This window comes from Brienomyrus brachyistius, chromosome 16 (assembly GCF_023856365.1).
Source record: "Brienomyrus brachyistius isolate T26 chromosome 16, BBRACH_0.4, whole genome shotgun sequence".
In the NCBI taxonomy this organism is placed as follows: Eukaryota; Metazoa; Chordata; class Actinopteri; order Osteoglossiformes; family Mormyridae; genus Brienomyrus; species Brienomyrus brachyistius.
In genome coordinates this window covers 3,908,895-3,928,657 of record NC_064548.1, presented here as the reverse complement: position 1 = coordinate 3,928,657, position 19,763 = coordinate 3,908,895, and the positions used below count along the sequence as shown (strand labels likewise).

General features: G+C 46.2%; 1 protein-coding gene across 6 annotated transcripts in view; it reads right to left on the bottom strand.

Moving 5' to 3' along the window:
• lrch1 (leucine-rich repeats and calponin homology (CH) domain containing 1) overlaps positions 1–19,223 on the bottom strand; it is a 65,727-nt gene extending 46,504 nt beyond the window's left edge. For 5 of the 6 annotated variants that reach the window (XM_048978227.1, XM_048978224.1, XM_048978225.1 and 2 more), the window contains exon 1: positions 18,793–19,223. In XM_048978227.1, the coding sequence (XP_048834184.1) occupies positions 18,793–19,012 (220 nt within the window). In that variant the 5' untranslated portion in view covers positions 19,013–19,223. The remainder of the gene's footprint in view (positions 1–18,792) is intronic. The other variant, XM_048978229.1, reaches the window with a different exon arrangement.
• Positions 19,224–19,763: the final 540 nt, after the last annotated feature.

Below are 19,763 nucleotides of genomic sequence, written 5' to 3'. Positions count from 1 at the left end.
TCAGCTGGAGCTCCAGGCTTCCTGTGTGAGCTGGGATCGCCATGACAACTCCCCTGTGTGTCATCACCGTGTGACGCACTAACACAGCATTACAGGAAGGCATGGGGCCGGCACCACAGCCAGCGACGATGCAGGGGTCAGCTGCATAAGAACATAAGAACATAAGAACATAAGAACTATACAAACGAGAGGAGGCCATTCGGCCCATCAAGCTCGCTTGGGGAGAACTAAACTAATAGCTCAGAGTCGTTAAAATCTTATCTAGCTCTGATTTAAAGGAACCCAAGGATTCAGCTTGCACTACGTTATCAGGAAGGGTATTCCATACTCTGACTACACGCTGTGTAAAGAAGTGCTTCCTTAAATCCAGCTTGAAGTGTTCTCCCGCTAATTTCCACCTATGGCCACGAGTTCGTGTATTTAAACTAATGCTGAAGTAACTATTTGCTTGAACAGCATCCAAACCTGTTAGAATCTTATATACCTGGATCATGTCCCCCCTCAGTCTCCTTTGCTTGAGACTGAACAGATTTAGCTCAAGTAACCGTTCCTCGTATGACATTCCTCTAAGACCAGGAATCATTTTTGTGGCCCTACGCTGCACCTTTTCTAAGGCCACAATGTCCTTTTTAAGATATGGTGACCAAACCTGCACACAATATTCTAGGCGAGGTCTCACCAAGGAATTATATAATCTTAGCATTACCTCCCTTGACTTAAACTCCACACACCTGGAGATATACCCCAACATCCTATTGGCCTTTTTTATTGCTTCCCCACACTGGCGAGAATGGGACATGGAAGCATCAACATACACACCAAGGTCTGTCTCATGATCAGCTACCTTTATTTCAGTGACACCCATGAAATACCTGTACTTTATATTTCTGCTCCCTAGATGGAGTACCTTACATTTATCGATGTTAAATTTCATCTGCCAGGTATCGGCCCAGTCACTAATTAAATCAAGATCCCGCTGTAGCTGCTGAGCCGCTAATTCAGTATCTGCTACACCACCCACCTTGGTGTCATCTGCAAATTTCACCAGTTTACTGTATATATTGGTATCCATATCATTTATGTAAATTAGGAACAATAGTGGTCCTAAAATCGAACCCTGCGGTACCCCACTATGAACGCAAGCCCACTTTGACATTGTGCCTCTTATAACTACTCGCTGTTTCCTATCTGTTAACCAGTTATCAATCCAGGTCGCTACGGTACCTAAAATACCTGTCGCTTTGAGTTTAAGTAGGAGCCTCTTGTGGGGGACAACATCAAAAGCCTTTTGGAAATCTAAGTAGATGACATCATAGGCCTTCTTATCATCAACTTCCTGAGTAGCTTCCTCAAAAAACTCCAACAGATTTGTTAAACAGGATCTACCTCTCCTAAATCCATGCTGGCTATCCCGCAAAATGTTATTAGAGTCCAGGTAATCTACCATTTTCTCTTTGATTATAGCCTCCATAACTTTACCAGTTATACAAGTTAGACTGATTGGCCTATAGTTAGACAAATTACTTCTATCCCCTTTTTTAAAAATAGGCGTTATGAAGGCGTGCTTCCAATCAGAAGGTACCACACCTTCAGATAAGGATTTTTGAAACAGTAAAGTTAAGGGTCGGCAAATAATATCCCTCATCTCTTTTAACACTATAGGTAAGATGCCATCAGGACCCTGTGATTTATTTATTTTGAGCTTAGCTAGGCTTTGCAAAACATCTGCTTCAGTTATATATATATTAGCTATAGACAATGCTGGATAGGTAATAACTGGTAAATTACTAAGGTCCTCAACAGTGAATACCCGTGCAAAACTATCATTGAACTCATTTACTATATCAATGTCGTTTACTATTATAAGACCCTTACTATCCTGCAGATTAGTAATTTCAGTAATTTCAGTAAAGTTAAGGGTATACAGTTATACAGGGCTGCACGGGCAGGCGCCTCTGATTCTACGGCAAGGTACCGTTTTGTATTTTTTAAATTAATTTTTATTCGTTTATCTAGTGTTTGCAATACACTGAGTCAAATTTTTGACTGAGAATCGTTACCTGGAAAACCAAAGCATTAAGCAATGTGAGATGTAGCTGAAATACCAGAGAACTTCGCCATGGTGTGTACTTCACATGTGCTTTTAAACATTTCTCAGAGGTCAAAAGTCAGCAATTCCAAAAGGAAACTCAAGCAAAGTGTTTGTTTGTTGTCTGGCATGTAAAACCTTCCAGAATGACTTACATCTGTTACACCACTAATAAGGTATACAATGTACACACAAAGAGAGCTGCACTGCACTCTGGGTGAACATTATTGACCGGGCTAGAGGCTGATCAGGAATTTTCGCAAATGCAGACACGCTAATGAGTTAATCCTACGCGTTACAACGTGGAGGGACAACAGCAGCATTCAGCCGGGTCACGGGCCACAGACACACACATACACGCAAACAGCTCTGGCCTGCCCAGTTCCCAGGCTCTTAGAGAGGAATGTGAAGTGTCAGCTTCTGCACACGCACGCATGCACGCCCCCCCCCCCCCCCCCAAACACACACACTAGCGTTTCCCCTAGCTTTACAGCTTTTGGGGGGGTGGGGCAGACAGACACCGACAGGATTCATGGTGCTCATGTGTTTCTTTTAATGACAGCAGTCAAAAAAATGCCGATATTTTTGCCTGCTTTTCAGGTGGTTGACTGGACATTTTCTGACATGCTCTCTGTCCGCTGGTGGGAGTGTGCTCACCTGTGTGTGCGCGTGCATCGGGGCGATACAAAGAGAGAATTGTAAACGTGTGACTGTGTAGTGACAAAAATGGCAAGCTGTTGTGTAAATAAGATAAATAACATAAGGCTATTTAGTTTGTTCTATAGGAAAGGTAACATTAAATGACTTCTGTTGTGATCTGTCGCTATATAGAAAATAAAATTAAATTAAATTAACTTGACCTTCAAGGGGGGGGGGGGGTCGGGAGATGCCGTTGGGGGGGCGGGGCGTCCCCCTAATATAATGGTAGGGGAAACACTGCACACACACTCAAACACACACACACAGACAGACAGACACACACAGAAATGCAGCCACATACAAAGACCTGTACGCAGACATACACATACAGGCAGACACAGTGACACAGACACACATGAAGAAATGTGTACAGAGATACAGCGGTCAGCAGTCACTTGTAGCTGCAGGCCTGCTTTGGGCCCCCAACAGCAGGGGGCAGCGGAGCCCCACCAGTGAACCCCCCCCAATCCCCATCACACATGCTCAGCCATGTGCCAGCTCGGGGCCGCAGCACAAAATGATGGGGTTGGTGAACAAGACGGCAGCTATAAAAAGCCACTGGGGAACACAATCCTTCCCAGAATGCACTGCTGCTCCTCCCCAACATCCTGGCCCTCATGCTTCACCACGTTTACTTTACTGGTATCCAGTTATTTAAAGCAGGGGTACTGCTGTTGTACCCTAGAACTTGAAATCCTCAGTACAACACCCAGAAGTAGGTGCCCGGTTCCGGATGAGTCGCCGTATGTAACTGTAAGCAGAGATGCCCCCAGCCTACACTCGCAGCGACAAGGACAGACATCGCTTTATGCCCCGCGGCATTGCCATGCCAGTTGCCATGCTGCCTGCACCACTGCAACAAGTTCCACATCCCACAGATACAGCAGAGCGTGAGAACAACGGGGCAGGAGAAAAAGAGCACAGCAGCCTAAAGCACGGCCACACCAGAAGCTGACGTTAGCCAAAAAAAGAGACCTCAGCTCACTGCACACATGCTAGTATTTATCTACAGCAGACAATCAGTAACATCAGCAGCAAAAAGAAATTAAACACATACAAGTCAGGTTACAGTACCATGAGACGTCAGTTGTAGACAGGAAGCATATAGCAGAAGTAGGATCCTTATGTGTGGAGTAGGGTGAGGGGTGAGGCTTGGCTCAGAACAGATGGCATGTTTGTATACATAAGGAGGTGAGGTTATAGTTGCGGTTACAGCTTTTCTCAGTTGCTTTGGCACATTGCTCAGATCAGGAATGTAATTCGCATAACTGCAACCTCCACATCATCGAGTCACTTGTGCACATCATAATGCCAAAGTCTCATTCTAACTGCAAATGCTTTGGCACAGTCATGCAAATTATTATGTACAATCATCTGCGGATTCCTACATTCTCAATTTATGTTTACTTATTAGTTTATGTCATGTTACTCAAAATGTATTATACTAGTTCTCAGTTGAATAGTCTCCCCCAATACATGTAGGCATTAGTTCATTGTATAAGTCATTATACATTATACAGTTATACAGGGCTGCTACGATTAGTCAACGTAGTTGATGCTGAAAATGCGTCAAGATCAATAAAAATGACTTTCATGATTTCTAAAATGCTTAAATTCATTATAACAACCGTTTTCCTTCAATATCACAATGTAATTATGGGAGTAGTTCAAATTATAAAATATAAAGGTGACTTCACACTGTGCAAAGTGCGATGGCATAACACAGTGGCACTAGTGCTAAGCACGAGCACTTGAAGAGGAAACGCACAGGAGCTATTTGGGACAATAGACCACCAGAGTAGAAGACCACCGTGCTGCCTATTCATGTTTATTAAATTAGCATTAGAACAGAGAGCTTTTTTTAATATATCTTTTGTCCTTGTAGCTGCCAAATACACATTATTAAAACCATACATTTGTCTGCCTGCTACATTAGAATCCTCATTGAATAAGTGTTTGTGAAAATGTTAAGGCTAATCTGGGCTTATTATACATTGATTGAGGGTGCCGGTGTATGTGTTTGTGCACGTTGGACTTGTTGGGACCAGCGTTGTTATCATAAACTAAATCTGAAATGAAAACGAGCACTAAATAAAATTAATTAATTCATGAACTGAAATAAAAAAGAAAACCATATTTACAAAAAAACGTGCCAGACTGCAGTCTGCAAAAAGTACCACATCTTTTTACCTTGTTTAACCACAGTACCTCCTGTTTTAAAAGATGCTGTAGCTGCTAGTCTGTCCCTTCCTTAATTGCCACTTCGGTGCTTATGGCTTGTGTCGCATGTGGTGGGCCCCGTTAACCGAATATATTAAGCGTGAGTATATAGCAAATTTATGTAAATTGCTAACTTTTATACATCACAATACACATCTCATTAATATTTTAGGCATACTACTGATCTGCTTGTCAAACTGTGGGTGAAAATAATGTGCGTATAGTATTGCAGCGGACATTAATAATATACGCTATCCCAGTGTATTTTGGATTGGATTTTGGATTTGTCGTGCATTAGTAATTTTATAAATCGTGCATGCATGTTACAGGGATGTAGCAGGTAATGTGTGCTGGGTGAGTGCGGCCCCGATAAGTGCCTGGTGTTTCTTGATGTAGTGGGGGACACCTTTAGAAGTTCTGTCGGTTGCTGGTTAATAAATGAGGCGGATGTGCATCCTCACTTGTGAGAAATTGAGCAACTTTTTCTTCAAATGTCCAAAGCATACAGTTTATTGTTGTCAAAATGAAATTAAATGGTCAAGTTGATTTTCTGAAGGAAAATTCATTATTTAGATTAGTCGACCAATCGCTAAAATAGTTGATAGATTAATCTATAGAAAAATAGTCATTAGTAGCAGTCCAAAAGTCATTATATGCAAAATGGTTGAACCATCTGTCAAGCATATTTTCTATACATCTCTAACACATTTTTTTCATATATCTGTCCTGGATTGATTAATTTCTCTCAGTTGAATCTTGATATTCACCAATACAGGGGAATGTTTGAGGCATTAGATCGACTAATGATCAACCAGTTCTCTAAAACAGCTCGACAGTTGCCTCTCCTGAACCTTCAGCTGGCAAGCATATAGTAACAGAGCACAAAACAGTGTTACAATCTGACAATGGAAGAACAACAAAGAAATGAACAAGATCAAAAGTCGATGAGAAGAAGAGGAGTAAGGCTGAATGGTGGAAGGGTAGGGAGGCAAAACAGAGGAAGAGGTAGAAGAGGCCAAGAGCAGAGAGACACTCCTGATGAAATAAGGGATACAATTGTGGACCATGGCCTCAATCAGGACCTTACAATGGCAGAGGCTGGTCAAAGGTGCAGCCAAATGTTGGGTGATTCAAACATTTCACAGAGAAAACAGGTATACAATCCAACAATGTGTACTATACCGTGATACTGTATGCTCACTGTAATGTTTCATATTACAGTATTCCACTTACATTTCATAGTATACAGTATACAGTAGATATACTTTACACAGAACCTGATATACATATACTACAGCACACACACATATGCATACTTACAGTGCCTGTATGTATGTGTGTGTGTATATATATGTATACACACACACACACAGTATTTACGCACTGCATATATGTATACGTATGTGTATGTGTTACAGTATATTTAACTTTGTACTGTTGAAATTGATATATGCCATACAGAAAAAGTACAACCTTGTGCATTTTTGGTCATTGTCATCAAACCCTTAGCTGTAGTTTACATCAGAAAATACTTAGAGTGCACTGCTACACTGATAGCATGGCTAAGCATTCTGACCATCTTGTTCATGAACAATGGCAGCAGGACTTGTCATTCTGGTGGCACATTCAAGTTCATTGACAAATATTTATTTTTGAGGGATAAACTAAGGATTTTGAGAAAGTTACAGGTCTTTGTGGGTAATCCATCATGTGGTGCTGTTTGTGTGAATTGTTTCGAGAAATGCCTTTAATGTGTTGCAGCTCTAATTAGGGGGTGTGGTTAGTGGTAAGTTTAAAACAAGAGGTGGTTGCTGGGGAAGAGCTTGCTGTAAGATGGTGAAACTCAGCAAACCCTAGACTGAAAGTAGGTTGATGTGAGGCCTGTACAGCCTCAGGTGAGGCACATATAGTACCAGAGGCTGTATAACTGGGTCTGTTTCTCTGCGTGTGTGTCCCACATACAAGCGATGAAAAATGAGACCTGCTCCCCCAAGAATTTAAACAAGCCTGTTTGTTATCTTGCTGTCTCATTAATGGCTTGCTTGGTGTGCTTGCTCCACGTGAATCCATGTGTGCGTGTGTACATTCACCAGGGGATTGTGGGATATGAACAAAAGCTCTTGTGCTCCATAAGGACCTTGGGGATGTCACGCCCCTTCAGTTCAGCTTCCCACCATGAGTCCATGCCGCTGCTTCCACTTAAACCCCCTCGACCAGCTCTGGTTATGTAATAAATGGCTCTTTATCTGCTTATCTGAGTCATACTCCCATGAAAACACACACACATTCACAGAGCTGCAATGAAATGAACTATACAAACCCTAAATACACGAAGTATGTGCCCAAAATCAGACCCTCTGCCTGCCCCAAGAGGCCAACCGGTGGCAGATTGCACCTCCTTCACTCCTCAATCTGCACTCCATCTCTCCCAGACATACATGGGTAACGTCCTGGTTGTCTGACCCCGGGAAGTAAAATAGGCCAAACCCAGAAATACCCAGGCTCCTGATCCCTGATGTTTGCCTGTGCTGACCTACCTAGCAGGATCCATGTGAGAGAGGAGCTTCCAATTTCGGAAGCATTCATCCTAACAACACACAGTGCTCGCCATGAATGGGCTGGATTTCAGAGGGGAGAGACAAGCCGGTGTTAGTCTGAGCGTATGCAAGTTTGTGTGCGTGTGTGTGTGTGTCCGCGCATTGGAGTGTTTTTGTTTCCTATGTCAAACAGTGACAAACTAATTGAAGACGGCAACCTCCATATTCACTGATCCCTAGGCGGACCCAAGCGGCACCGCACAGCTGGCTCGCCTCATTCGCAGGCGGCTGATGTTCTGACCTCAGCTCCACATCTGTCAGAGTGCCAGGATGGCGACATCACCCAACCACTAATGAACAGGAAGGTCTGACGGAATGCAGAAGGTGAGCCTGGCCGTATCTCTGTGCGTATCCATGCTCGTACTGGCGGCCTCAACATGTGCGTGTCGGGTGTCCATCACGTTGGGTGGCCTCTTCTTTTAGCCATGCTGGAGTCTGATTCCATTTCCACTGTATATGTTGTTACATTTATTTAGTCTCTTTTTTAATCAACAGTGTTTGTTCCGCTCTCCCAGCTCACTCGGCCCGCATCAGTGTGAGAACCCAGCATACCACCTGAGCCGCACTGCTCCCGTTTTTACCGGGACACTCTCAGAGTCCAGCCTCCTTCATCTGCTCCCAGGCCGTCCTGTTCGGACCCTCTGGCCAGTGTGAGTAGGAACAGGGGCGCCAGTTGGGAGTAGGTTCACTCTGAGCCAACAGCAGGTTCCTGCAGACAGTAACCTCAGCTGATGCCGGGTACGATAGCGTGGCAGATTATTTATTATTATTATTATTATTATTTGTGGAAAGCACTATGGCCTCATGCCGCCAGGGTTGGGGGTTCAATCTGTGTACGTGTGAGCTCACATGTTCCCCCTTTATCATGCGCATGTATTTGCCCTATGACGCACTGACATCCCTAGCCCTGTGCCATGTGCTGCCGGGGACTGGTTCCACGCCCCTGTGTGCCATGTGCTGCCGGGGATGGGCTCCAGGCCCCTGTGTGCCTTGTGCTGCCGGGGACGGGTTCCAGGCCCCTGTGTGCCTTGTGCTGCCGGGGACGGGCTCCAGGCCCCTGTGTGCCTTGTGCTGCCGGGGACGGGTTCCAGGCCCCTGTGTGCCATGTGCTGCCGGGGACGGGTTCCAGGCCCCTGTGTGCCATGTGCTGCCGGGGACGGTTTCCACGCCCCTGTGTGCCCTGTGCTGCCGGGGATGGGCTCCAGGCCCATGTGTGCCCTGTGCTACCGGGGACGGGTTCCAGGCCCCTGTGTGCCCTGTGCTGCCGGGGACGGGCTCCAGGCCCATGTGTGCCCTGTGCTGCCGGGGACGGGCTCCAGGCCCCTGTGTGCCCTGTGCTGCCGGGGACTGGCTCCAGGCCCCTGTGTGCCATGTGCTGCCGGGGACCGGCTCCAGGGCCCTTGTGTGCCCTGTGCTGCCGGGGACGGGCTCCAGACCCCTGTGTGCCCTGTGCTGCCGGGGACGGGCTCCAGGCCCCTGTGTGCCCTGTGCTGCCGGGGACGGGCTCCAGGCCCCTGTGTGCCCTGAGTAGTGGCTGGGAGCTGGATTATTGCAGTTGACACTTCCATGCAGCGGTGCTGAATGGTGCAGTAGGGCACGCTGGATGTCAGGCGAATGCACCGGGGGGGTTAAGGGGGCACAGATCTGCTCCCAGCTCATAGGCAGGAAGTGTCTCCTCCCAGGCTCATTGTGTGAAGCACAGCCGTGTGAGCCATTTCCTCTTGGACCCCCCCCTTCCACTCCGCCCCACTGCACCCCATGCCGACCGTGGCAGGAATTCCACACCTCGTGTGTGAGAGAATGCATTCAGGTCTGCATGTGTGTATATGACTGTGACATCCTCTCATTCCCACTTCCTTCCTCTCTCCTCCCATCTCCTCTCCCAGCTCATTTCCACATTCCACCTCTCTCCACCCTCCTGAATGTCCTACAGGTGGAGCTGGGGGGCTCCATGCTCTTATACCACCCCCTCAGCTGGAGCCTGGGCTGTGCTCACCGGACTGCTCTTTCAGGTCTGTGTATGGCTCTATGTTTGTAAGAATAAGGTTGCTGATTCAAATCCAATGGCTGGCAGAGTTACCATTTGACCCTTAATCCCTCCGATCCTCACTTGTAGGCTGCCTTGGACAAACTTGTCTTCTAAATAAAATGATGTAAATTACACTGTAACTTTAATAATTATATTATTTCTTTCAAATGTCCTTTTGTGCATGTACCTCACTCTCACACCCCTCCCCAGTGTATAGCTCAAGTCCCCACAGTGTGCCTCATTTGCACACCACCCCCAGCACACATAACCCTAACACTACATCACAGCATACCTCACTCACACACCCCCGCAAATCTCACTCTCGCACGCCCTAGGGCTAGGCGATATGACCTCAAATCAATATCACGATTAATTGAACATTTTACCTCGATTACGATTAGGGCTGCCTGGATTAGTCGATGATGTCGATGCTGAAATAAAAGCTGCTAAATAGACACATTATTAAAGCCATAAAGTTGTCTGCCTGCTACATTAGATTCTCCAAGTGTTTGTGACAATGTTATGGCTAATCTGGCTTTATTCTATGTTGATTGACGGTGCCAATGTGTAATTTATTTTGTTTGCAATAAATGCAAACTATTTATTTTCTATTTTTTAGAAAACTTTGTACATTAAAACAGTGTAGTTATCGTAAACTAAAACAAATGAAAATGGACACTAAATAAAAGAAAATAATTTGTGACCTGAAATAAAAATGAAAACTTAAATCTGCAGAAAGTACTGCCAACCACCATGTTTTTACCTTGTTTAACCACAGTATCTCCTGTTTTAAAAGATGATGTGACTGCTAATCTGTCCCTTCATCACGACTTCAGTGCTTTTCACTTGTGCCGCAGGCGGCGTGCTCCTTTAACTCAATGTCTAAAGCATGAGGATATGCGAAATATATACAGATTACTAACTTTTGGGCATCACGATACACATCTCATTAATATTTGCAGGTGCACTATTAATCTGCTTATTGAATTGGGGGTGAAAATAATGTTCATATAGTGCCGAAAAGCCGATGTACATTATTTAAATCCTGCAATAGCATACAGTTTGGTGTCATGAAAATAAAATTAATCTGAATGGTCAATTAATTGACTTTATGGAGGAGAATTAATTGTTTAGATTAATCGACCAATCAATAAAATAGTCAATAATCTATAGAGAAATAGTTGGCAGCACTAATTACGATTAATGAATTGTTTTGTCTTTTTTTACCCTCATATTTCACTGATGAGGTTTGTACTGTAAATATACTGAACAATGAATTTCTAATGAAAGATTGCATATTTTTGTGATTTTAAAATAACTGAAGTAAACACACTGATAAACCATTTATGGTTATTTATTGAATATTTTGAACAACTGAACTCAAAGCTCAAATCGCTTGAAATGAAAACGTCTTATAAAAAAATTTAGTTTTCTCTAAAAAGCAGAAAATAAATAATTAGCATTTTTTGCAAACAAAATAAATTACAATGGAAACCGCTTATAGTGATCACATCTGTCTGGGTGAAATTGATCACTATAAGCCGGTGATCATTATAACTGATTTTTTTTCTTTACGTCTCAGGGAGATTACCATCTAATTGACATTTGTATATTTATTACAAGAATATAAGGTAATATAACGAATAAAGTTGCTATTTACAGAATTTTATTGACTCTTTCAAAATAGAGTACAGCTGTTTCAAGCACTTTTAAAATTACAAGACTGTACAAATTAAACTGAACTGTGTATAATCAAATACGCTGCAATAAAGTACAGTACATAAAAAACAGCTTATTGTTGTTTCGCTGCTGCATCTCGGTTATTTTTTGGCTGTTTATCATAAACTTTGATGAGTCTATATTTGTCATTGAGAGAAAATTACTTTCTTTTTCCTGTCTTGTATTCTGTGTGTGCAACATTAGCCTCAGGTAGACAGCCAGAAGCAGACGGGTTACTGCAAGGCAAAGTAGGCAAGTAAAAAAAAGGAAGAATTACTGTGATATAAATTTTTTTCCATATGTTGTTATGTATAAGAAGACCCAAAATGAACACCATAAGCAAACTATTTGATTACTATAAGCAAATGAAACAGTATTTGTATAGGAATGATTGGGTCCTAGAGCTTTTTGATCCATATAAACAGTTGAACACTATAAACGGTTTCCATCCATCCATCCATCCATTTTTCAAACCGCTTATCCTACTGGGTCACGGGGGGGTCCGGAGCCTATCCCGGAAGCATTGGGCACGACGCAGGGCACACTCACACACCATTCACTCACACATGCACTCCTATGGGCAATTTAGCAGGTCCAATTAGCTTCAGCATGTTGTTGGACTGTGGGGGGAAACCGGAAAACCCAGAGGAAACCCCACGACGACATGGGGAGAACATGCAAACTCCACACACATGTGACCCAGGCGGAGACTCGAACCTGGGTTCCAGAGGTGTGAGGCAACAGTGCTAACCACTGCACCACCATGCTGCCCCAGTGCTGAAACCGATTGGTGGTATTGCCTTTGGTAGCTGAAATGGTTTTCCCGCAGTGTTTACATTTGTCTGCTTTTTGTTCAGTGCCTTCTTCACTAAAGCCATGTTTCCAAACGATGGACACGACATTTTTCTTTGGTACAAGCTACTCGAGTTGCTCAGTTGGCTTGGTGTTTGAGTTCTTATTAAGTTCTTATTACAGTTTTTATTAAGCATTAACAGAATTTTAAAAAAATAAACGACATGGGCAAGATTACGTCAATTAGAGGTTCTGAATGTCGGTTTTAATTAATTTTTGATTAATTGCCCAGGCTTAAAGGGTGGTTCATACTTCTCTGCACACATATTACCGGACGTGTCCACTGGAACGTTTTTGACAAATTTGACGTCACTGTGCACTTCCGCAGACAAACGCCTGCTGCACTCCAAATTTGTGCACACGCATCTCTGGACACACTGCGTATAATCGATTCACTAGCATCCACTTTAAATACCAACATGGATGCTTTTGACGGCCCATGGGGAAAGATTGCAAAGCCTACTGAATATTTACAAGGTAATAAAACTGCTACATACATGTAAAAGCATGTGTATGTGAGTGCAGACTTCTCTCGAATTGAAAATATCACGCCAGCCAGCTGACCACAGTTGGCAACCCTGTGAGCTGGCTTTCTGACTTTGTAAAACAGAAAGAAACGGACACAAACCTTACTGCTGTGGTACGTGCGCAGGGAATATCACAATTATATTTTATATCATTAATAGAAATATAAATACAACACGTTGTGCGCATGTGTAAAGTACGCGGCTTGACCGAAGAACTATGAACGTTTCCTTGTACGCATATGCAGAGTGGATACACAAGGGTTGCACTTGTGCGCAAAAGTATGAACAAGCCTTAATACCCCCCTCATTCTCACATATCGCCAGTGTACCTCACTCACACTCTGACCCCCCAGCGTACCTCACTCACATACCGCCAGTGTACCTCACACACACTCTGCCCCCCCAGCATGCCTCACTCTCACGACACTCCCCAGCGTGCCTCACTATCACGCTCCTCCCCAGCGTGCCTCACTCTCACACCCCTGTAGCATACAGCTCATGTCTACGTAGCGTACCTCATTCTCACATACCGCCAGTGTACCTCACTCACAGTCTGACCCCCCAGCGTACCTCACTCACATACCGCCAGTGTACCTCACACACACTCTGCCCACCCGGCGTGCCTCACTCTCACGCCCCTCCCCAGCGTGCCTCACTCTCACGCCCCTCCCCATCGTGCCTCACTCTCACGCCCCTCCCCAGCGTGCCTCACTCTCACGCCCCTCCCCAGCGTGCCTCACTCTCACGCCCCTCCCCAGCGTGCCTCACTCTCACGCCCCTCCCCAGCGTGCCTCACTCTCACGCCCCTCCCCAGCGTGCCTCACTCTCACGCCCCTCCCCATCGTGCCTCACTCTCACGCCCCTCCCCATCGTGCCTCACTCTCACGCCCCTCCCCAGCGTGCCTCACTCTCACGCCCCTCCCCAGCGTGCCTCACTCTCACGCCCCTCCCCATCGTGCCTCACTCTCACGCCCCTCCCCATCGTGCCTCACTCTCACGCCCCTCCCCATCGTGCCTCACTCTCACGCCCCTCCCCAGCGTGCCTCACTCTCACGCCCCTCCCCAGCGTGCCTCACTCTCACGCCCCTCCCCATCGTGCCTCACTCTCACGCCCCTCCCCATCGTGCCTCACTCTCACGCCCCTCCCCAGCGTGCCTCACTCTCACGCCCCTCCCCAGCGTGCCTCACTCTCACGCCCCTCCCCATCGTGCCTCACTCTCACGCCCCTCCCCATCGTGCCTCACTCTCACGCCCCTCCCCAGCGTGCCTCACTCTCACGCCCCTCCCCAGCGTGCCTCACTCTCACGCCCCTCCCCAGCGTGCCTCACTCTCACGCCCCTCCCCATCGTGCCTCACTCTCACGCCCCTCCCCAGCGTGCCTCACTCTCACGCCCCTCCCCATCGTGCCTCACTCTCACGCCCCTCCCCATCGTGCCTCACTCTCACGCCCCTCCCCAGCGTGCCTCACTCTCACGCCCCTCCCCATCGTGCCTCACTCTCACGCCCCTCCCCATCGTGCCTCACTCTCACGCCCCTCCCCAGCGTGCCTCACTCTCACGCCCCTCCCCAGCGTGCCTCACTCTCACGCCCCTCCCCATCGTGCCTCACTCTCACGCCCCTCCCCAGCGTGCCTCACTCTCACGCCCCTCCCCAGCGTGCCTCACTCTCACGCCCCTCCCCAGCGTGCCTCACTCTCACGCCCCTCCCCAGCGTGCCTCACTCTCACGCCCCTCCCCAGCGTGCCTCACTCTCACGCCCCTCCCCAGCGTGCCTCACTCTCAAGCCCCTCCCCAGCGTGCCTCACTCTCACGCCCCTCCCCATCGTGCCTCACTCTCACGCCCCTCCCCATCGTGCCTCACTCTCACGCCCCTCCCCAGCGTGCCTCACTCTCACGCCCCTCCCCATCGTGCCTCACTCTCACGCCCCTCCCCAGCGTGCCTCACTCTCACGCCCCTCCCCAGCGTGCCTCACTCTCAAACCCCTGTAGCATACAGCTCATGTCTACGTAGCGTACCTCATTCTCACATACCGCCAGTGTACCTCGCTCACACTCTTCCTCCCAAGCGTGCCTCACTCTCACGCCCCTCCCCAAGTTAATAATAAATCACCTAACCGGTGTTGCTTTAGAACAGACCTGAGATGGATCACTGAATGCTCCCCAACCGCTGGCTGTGCTGTGTCGATGCCATGCCATCCAGGGGGCATCTCATGTTTTGTCATGGCTAGTCGCCATGCACCATGATACTGACAATGCAGACTCTGGACCATGAGTGAGAATGAAGCTATGAGATTCCATCACATCTATGCGTGACTCAAACGTCATCCACAACCACAGAGAAACAAACTGCATCATTTTTTGGAGCACAAACCAGCTGAAGTCCAGGTATACTCACCATACTCTCCTCTCAAGCAACGCTGCAAAATCTAACCTAGCACCACACGATCATCTCGCCATCTGTGCTGCCTCTGTAACCATTAGTAACATTCAGGGACTGATATCATTGCCCTCCAAAGTTATGTTTATGCCATTGCTATGGAAACAGAGCACAGGGTAGGTATCTCAGAGCACATTATCCCCCCTGCAGAGCTGACAAAGCTTCCTAGTTAACTTCTTAATGGGAGAAGTTTCCTTTCCCTGATATGAAACCCTCACAGATTCATGGGTCTTGAACCTCTGGCCTTGTTTGCCTCTGCCCTAAGGTAGCCCCGCACCACCTTCAATCCACTGTCCCCTGACCTATGACTCCCAAAACCAGTCTGGCAGTCCTTTACAGAACCAAGATGCAGAGTAAGAGGTTGGGATGGGATGACATCCTGGCTACAGGCCATCAAAAGATGTGAGCATAAGGAAGGAAGGGTCTGGGGTCTGATGAAGACCTGGGAGAAGGCATGCACACATCCACAGTGAGACATGCACACCCACACCAGTGAAAAACACACACACACACACACACACACCAGTGAAACACACCCACACAAACACCAATGAAAAACACACACACACCAGTGAAATACAAACACACACCAGTGAAACACACCCACACAAACACCAATGAAAAACACACACACACACACACACACACACACCAGTGAAATACAGACACACACCACTGAAACACAAACACACACCAGTGAAACACACCCACACAAACACCAATGAAAAACACACATACACACCAGTGAAACACACCCACACAAACACCAATGAAAAACACACACACACACCAGTGAAATACAGACACACACCACTGAAACACAAACACACACCAGTGAAACACACCCACACAAACACCAATGAAAAACACCCACAATCCAGTGAAATACAGACACACACCACTGAAACACAAACACACACCAGTAACACACCCACACAAACACCAATGAAAAACACACACACACACCAGTGAAATACAGACACACACCACTGAAACACAAACACCAATGAAAAACAGTCAGAGTGACACACCAGTAGTGAAATGCACACAGTCATAGACACACACCAGTGAAACATACACACGTATATGCACACATACAGTAGCACAACCACAGACACACACAACTGATATTTCCTCCATTGTGCAGAAAGCCTGATTACAAATGGCACTCTCCGCTTGATGCTCTTAACACAGCCGTTAGCCCTAATCAAGCCGGTCCTCAAAGATGTGATTATCCGTAACCCAGAAGCCATTTCTGACAGGTAAGATCAAACAGTACAGGCTGTCACCCAGAGACCTGACCCTGCCCGCCCACACATAACAGGTAATTTTGGCTAATACAGGGCTCTGCATAAGAACCCTAACCCAACAGAGAATGTGTGCATTATGGTTGCACTACAGAGCAACAGGAAGAATCAGCACTTTGGCTGAGAATGGCAGGAAGCCACATACGGGATCCGACCTGCATCTAGCGCGGCCTCACTGCCTACTTATACTTGTACCACGTTTCCGCAGCACCAAACCCAATGTTGTCCAAATATTCCTTGCCCGCTCCTGCTGAAGTGAAGCTGTATGTGGGTGGGGGGGCGGGGGGCAGTACTGTAACCACCAAGATACTGACCTCATCTGATTTCCTTTAACAAGTCTCTACCTGTTTTTTGTTCTTTGAAAAAGCTGCAGTTCCCGAAAGCTAAAAGGTACAAGTCAAGTTAGAGGACTAGTTAGTTGCACACAGATGATCATTTATATTTATCAATTTGGCAGATGCTTTTACCTAAAGTTACATGCAATTGAGACAGCAGAGTCAACCAGTGCCTGGAGCAATTGGGGTCAAGGACCTTGCTCAAGGAACAACGATAACATCACTCTGACAACCAAGGTATTTCAACTGGCAACCTTCTCATCACAAACACAGCGTTCTAACCCACAAACTACCCCAAACTGATTGTCAGAAATGGGATTTGAACTCATACTCTTCAGAGACGAAAACATCCATTCTTAAGGCTAAGGCATTTAACCTTGAGTTGGGTGCCTTAGACCACTAGAACACTCTTGCTTTTCCATACTTGTCAGTCACTACCAAACCCTGCAGCCCAGCTGAGGCTACTTTCAGAGCTGTGGAGGTCCCAGTAACTCTTGCGCAGTTCCGCACACAAGCCAATGAACAGAGGCCATCAGGTTGATCCACAACGAGAGTTAAAGGGGCATGACACAAACATTTATTGTCAACACTAACATTTTAGATCATACACTAAGATGACCACAGCAAGAGCAGGAGTAAAAGCAGACAGTTCCTGAACACGACACCAAGGCCACACCAGATTTCTCCCCACAAGCTCAAACATGAGTTTGTCCTTTATCAGCACACCACAGCATGGACACTAAACAGGGCCACACCTCTGTCATCCAGCACACCACCATGTACGGCTAAACAGCCCAAACCACGGTACCTGCTTACTCAACTCCCACACTGCTGCCGGTCACAGAGCTGGCCCCTTACAGGCTGAAGACTCCACGTGCTTTGAACGCTCACTGTACAATTCTTCAGTGCATATCTAGTCAATGGCTGTGTAAGCTGATAGGAATTAATGCATCATTGAGTAAATAAACAGTATGAAAAGGCTTTGTGGCTTCAAGTCTTACTCTGTGGACCAGAGCAGACCACAGCAGCCCTGACTTCGCTTTCCGCCTAATGACAATAAGCAATGTGCTTTCAGGGGCATTAACCTAGACTTGAATATTGATGTGAAGATATACGAAGTTCGTGATCTCGAACAGCACCAGCACACTTTGACACCAGAGGGGTGTGGGATCAAAAACTATTTTGAGTCGCTTTGTAAATAAATGCCCATGTGTACAACCCAGGTGCACATGGAACAAAACCTACTATAGGCGCCGGAAAATATAACTTTCGAGTGACCGACAGATTTTCAGGGCAACAGCATGCACATCGCGCCATGGTCACCTTCCTCAGGTGCTCAGCCGCTAATTGCGGAAGCTGCCCCGTAACGCCACCCAGCTAGTAGCGGTTATACCTTTCCGTCAAAATCAAAATACACCTGAGTAAACAGTAACCATTAATTTCCCGTTAGCTCATTGATTAGAAACGAAAAACATTACAAAAATATACGGCAATGTAGACATATGTATACATACATAAAACACAATCAAAAAGAATAAACATGAACTATCTTTCGTTCATTTTTTTCTGTGCCAGAAGACCTGTTCCACATATCATATATTTATAAAATGTATTAAAAATAAAATATATATATATTTAACTGTATTTTAAAATTTTGCATGATACGTTTTCAACCTAATACGGAAAGCTAGCATGTGGGCCAGAATAGCCGGCTTTGCTTCAAAGAGCAGGAATGTGATCAGTGACCGTCCCGCATCTCCCTCCAGCACGCCGTTTACCGTCCATCACACGGCGTCTGAGTTCCCGCAGCCAAGCCAACTTATTTATAGACTGCAAATAACGGGCACAAATGATCGGGATCCATGTACTATGATATACACTTGTTCCGATGGGAATCGGAATATGTTACTATATGTTTTCTGCACTCGTCGCAGGTTTAAAATGAAAGAACATGAATATGATCATTTACAGCGGTGCTTTACCTGCTTCCACCGTGTCAGTCAGGTCGTGGTTCGCTGCGCTGCTCGGGAATTCTTTCAGTTTTCTGGCGCTGAGGTTTAAAAAGCCCGAGTTGGCCGCCTCTTCAAAAGCCCTTTCCAAACCCCTGTTAAGGGGCATGTTGTTTTGGGAACCCAAATTACTCTGAACCGAGCCAGAAGCGAGCTGGGGATGGGGACGGGAGTCCGGTCCCAGCGTCGCCATTTTCACCTCGGCTTTAATACGAATTAAGCGCTTCTCGATTTTTGTATCCACTTTTTTCTGCGATGGAGACTTGAACGGTTAGCCAGTTTCCTTTCCTAGTGATTTTCCCGACCTCTGCGGCTGCGCTATTACTGTACAACATTGAACCCCAGCCAAGGCTAAAGCACGCAGAAACTGGGCGTTTTGCGACGCCTGGCGGCGATGCAGAGAATTGCACGTCGCATTGTGTTTTTCGTCGAGCAGTGGAGGGTAGGCCTTCAAAAAAACATCTTCACAAAAATGACGCAGCAGTTTGGCCGCAATAATAAGGCAGTTAAAACTTTGCTATGGTTCAAACCAATACAAAGATCCAAAATTATTTTCTGAGGACATCGGTGATGTTGTTAGCTTTTACTGTGAGCCAATTATGCTAAGTTGTTTTGTATTTACTCCTTAACATAAATCACGATTGATGTTGGCTACCCTTGTGACACACACCAGGGTTGCCAACACTTACGCATCTGGCTTGACACTCCCGCTTTCGGAATCTTAAGCTCACGCAAGAAATCTAACGGCAAATCTACATTATTCTATTAATCCATTAATTCCATCAAAAGCGTTGGGGCGGTTTGCAAACCCTACAAACTATTTACAAGGAAATTAAATTGTTACATGTTAATGTGAGTGCAGATTTGTCTCAAATTGAAAATCCCATGCCAGCCAGCTGACCAAAGTTGGCAACCCTGTACACAACGTTCTGCTTTTGAAGCCA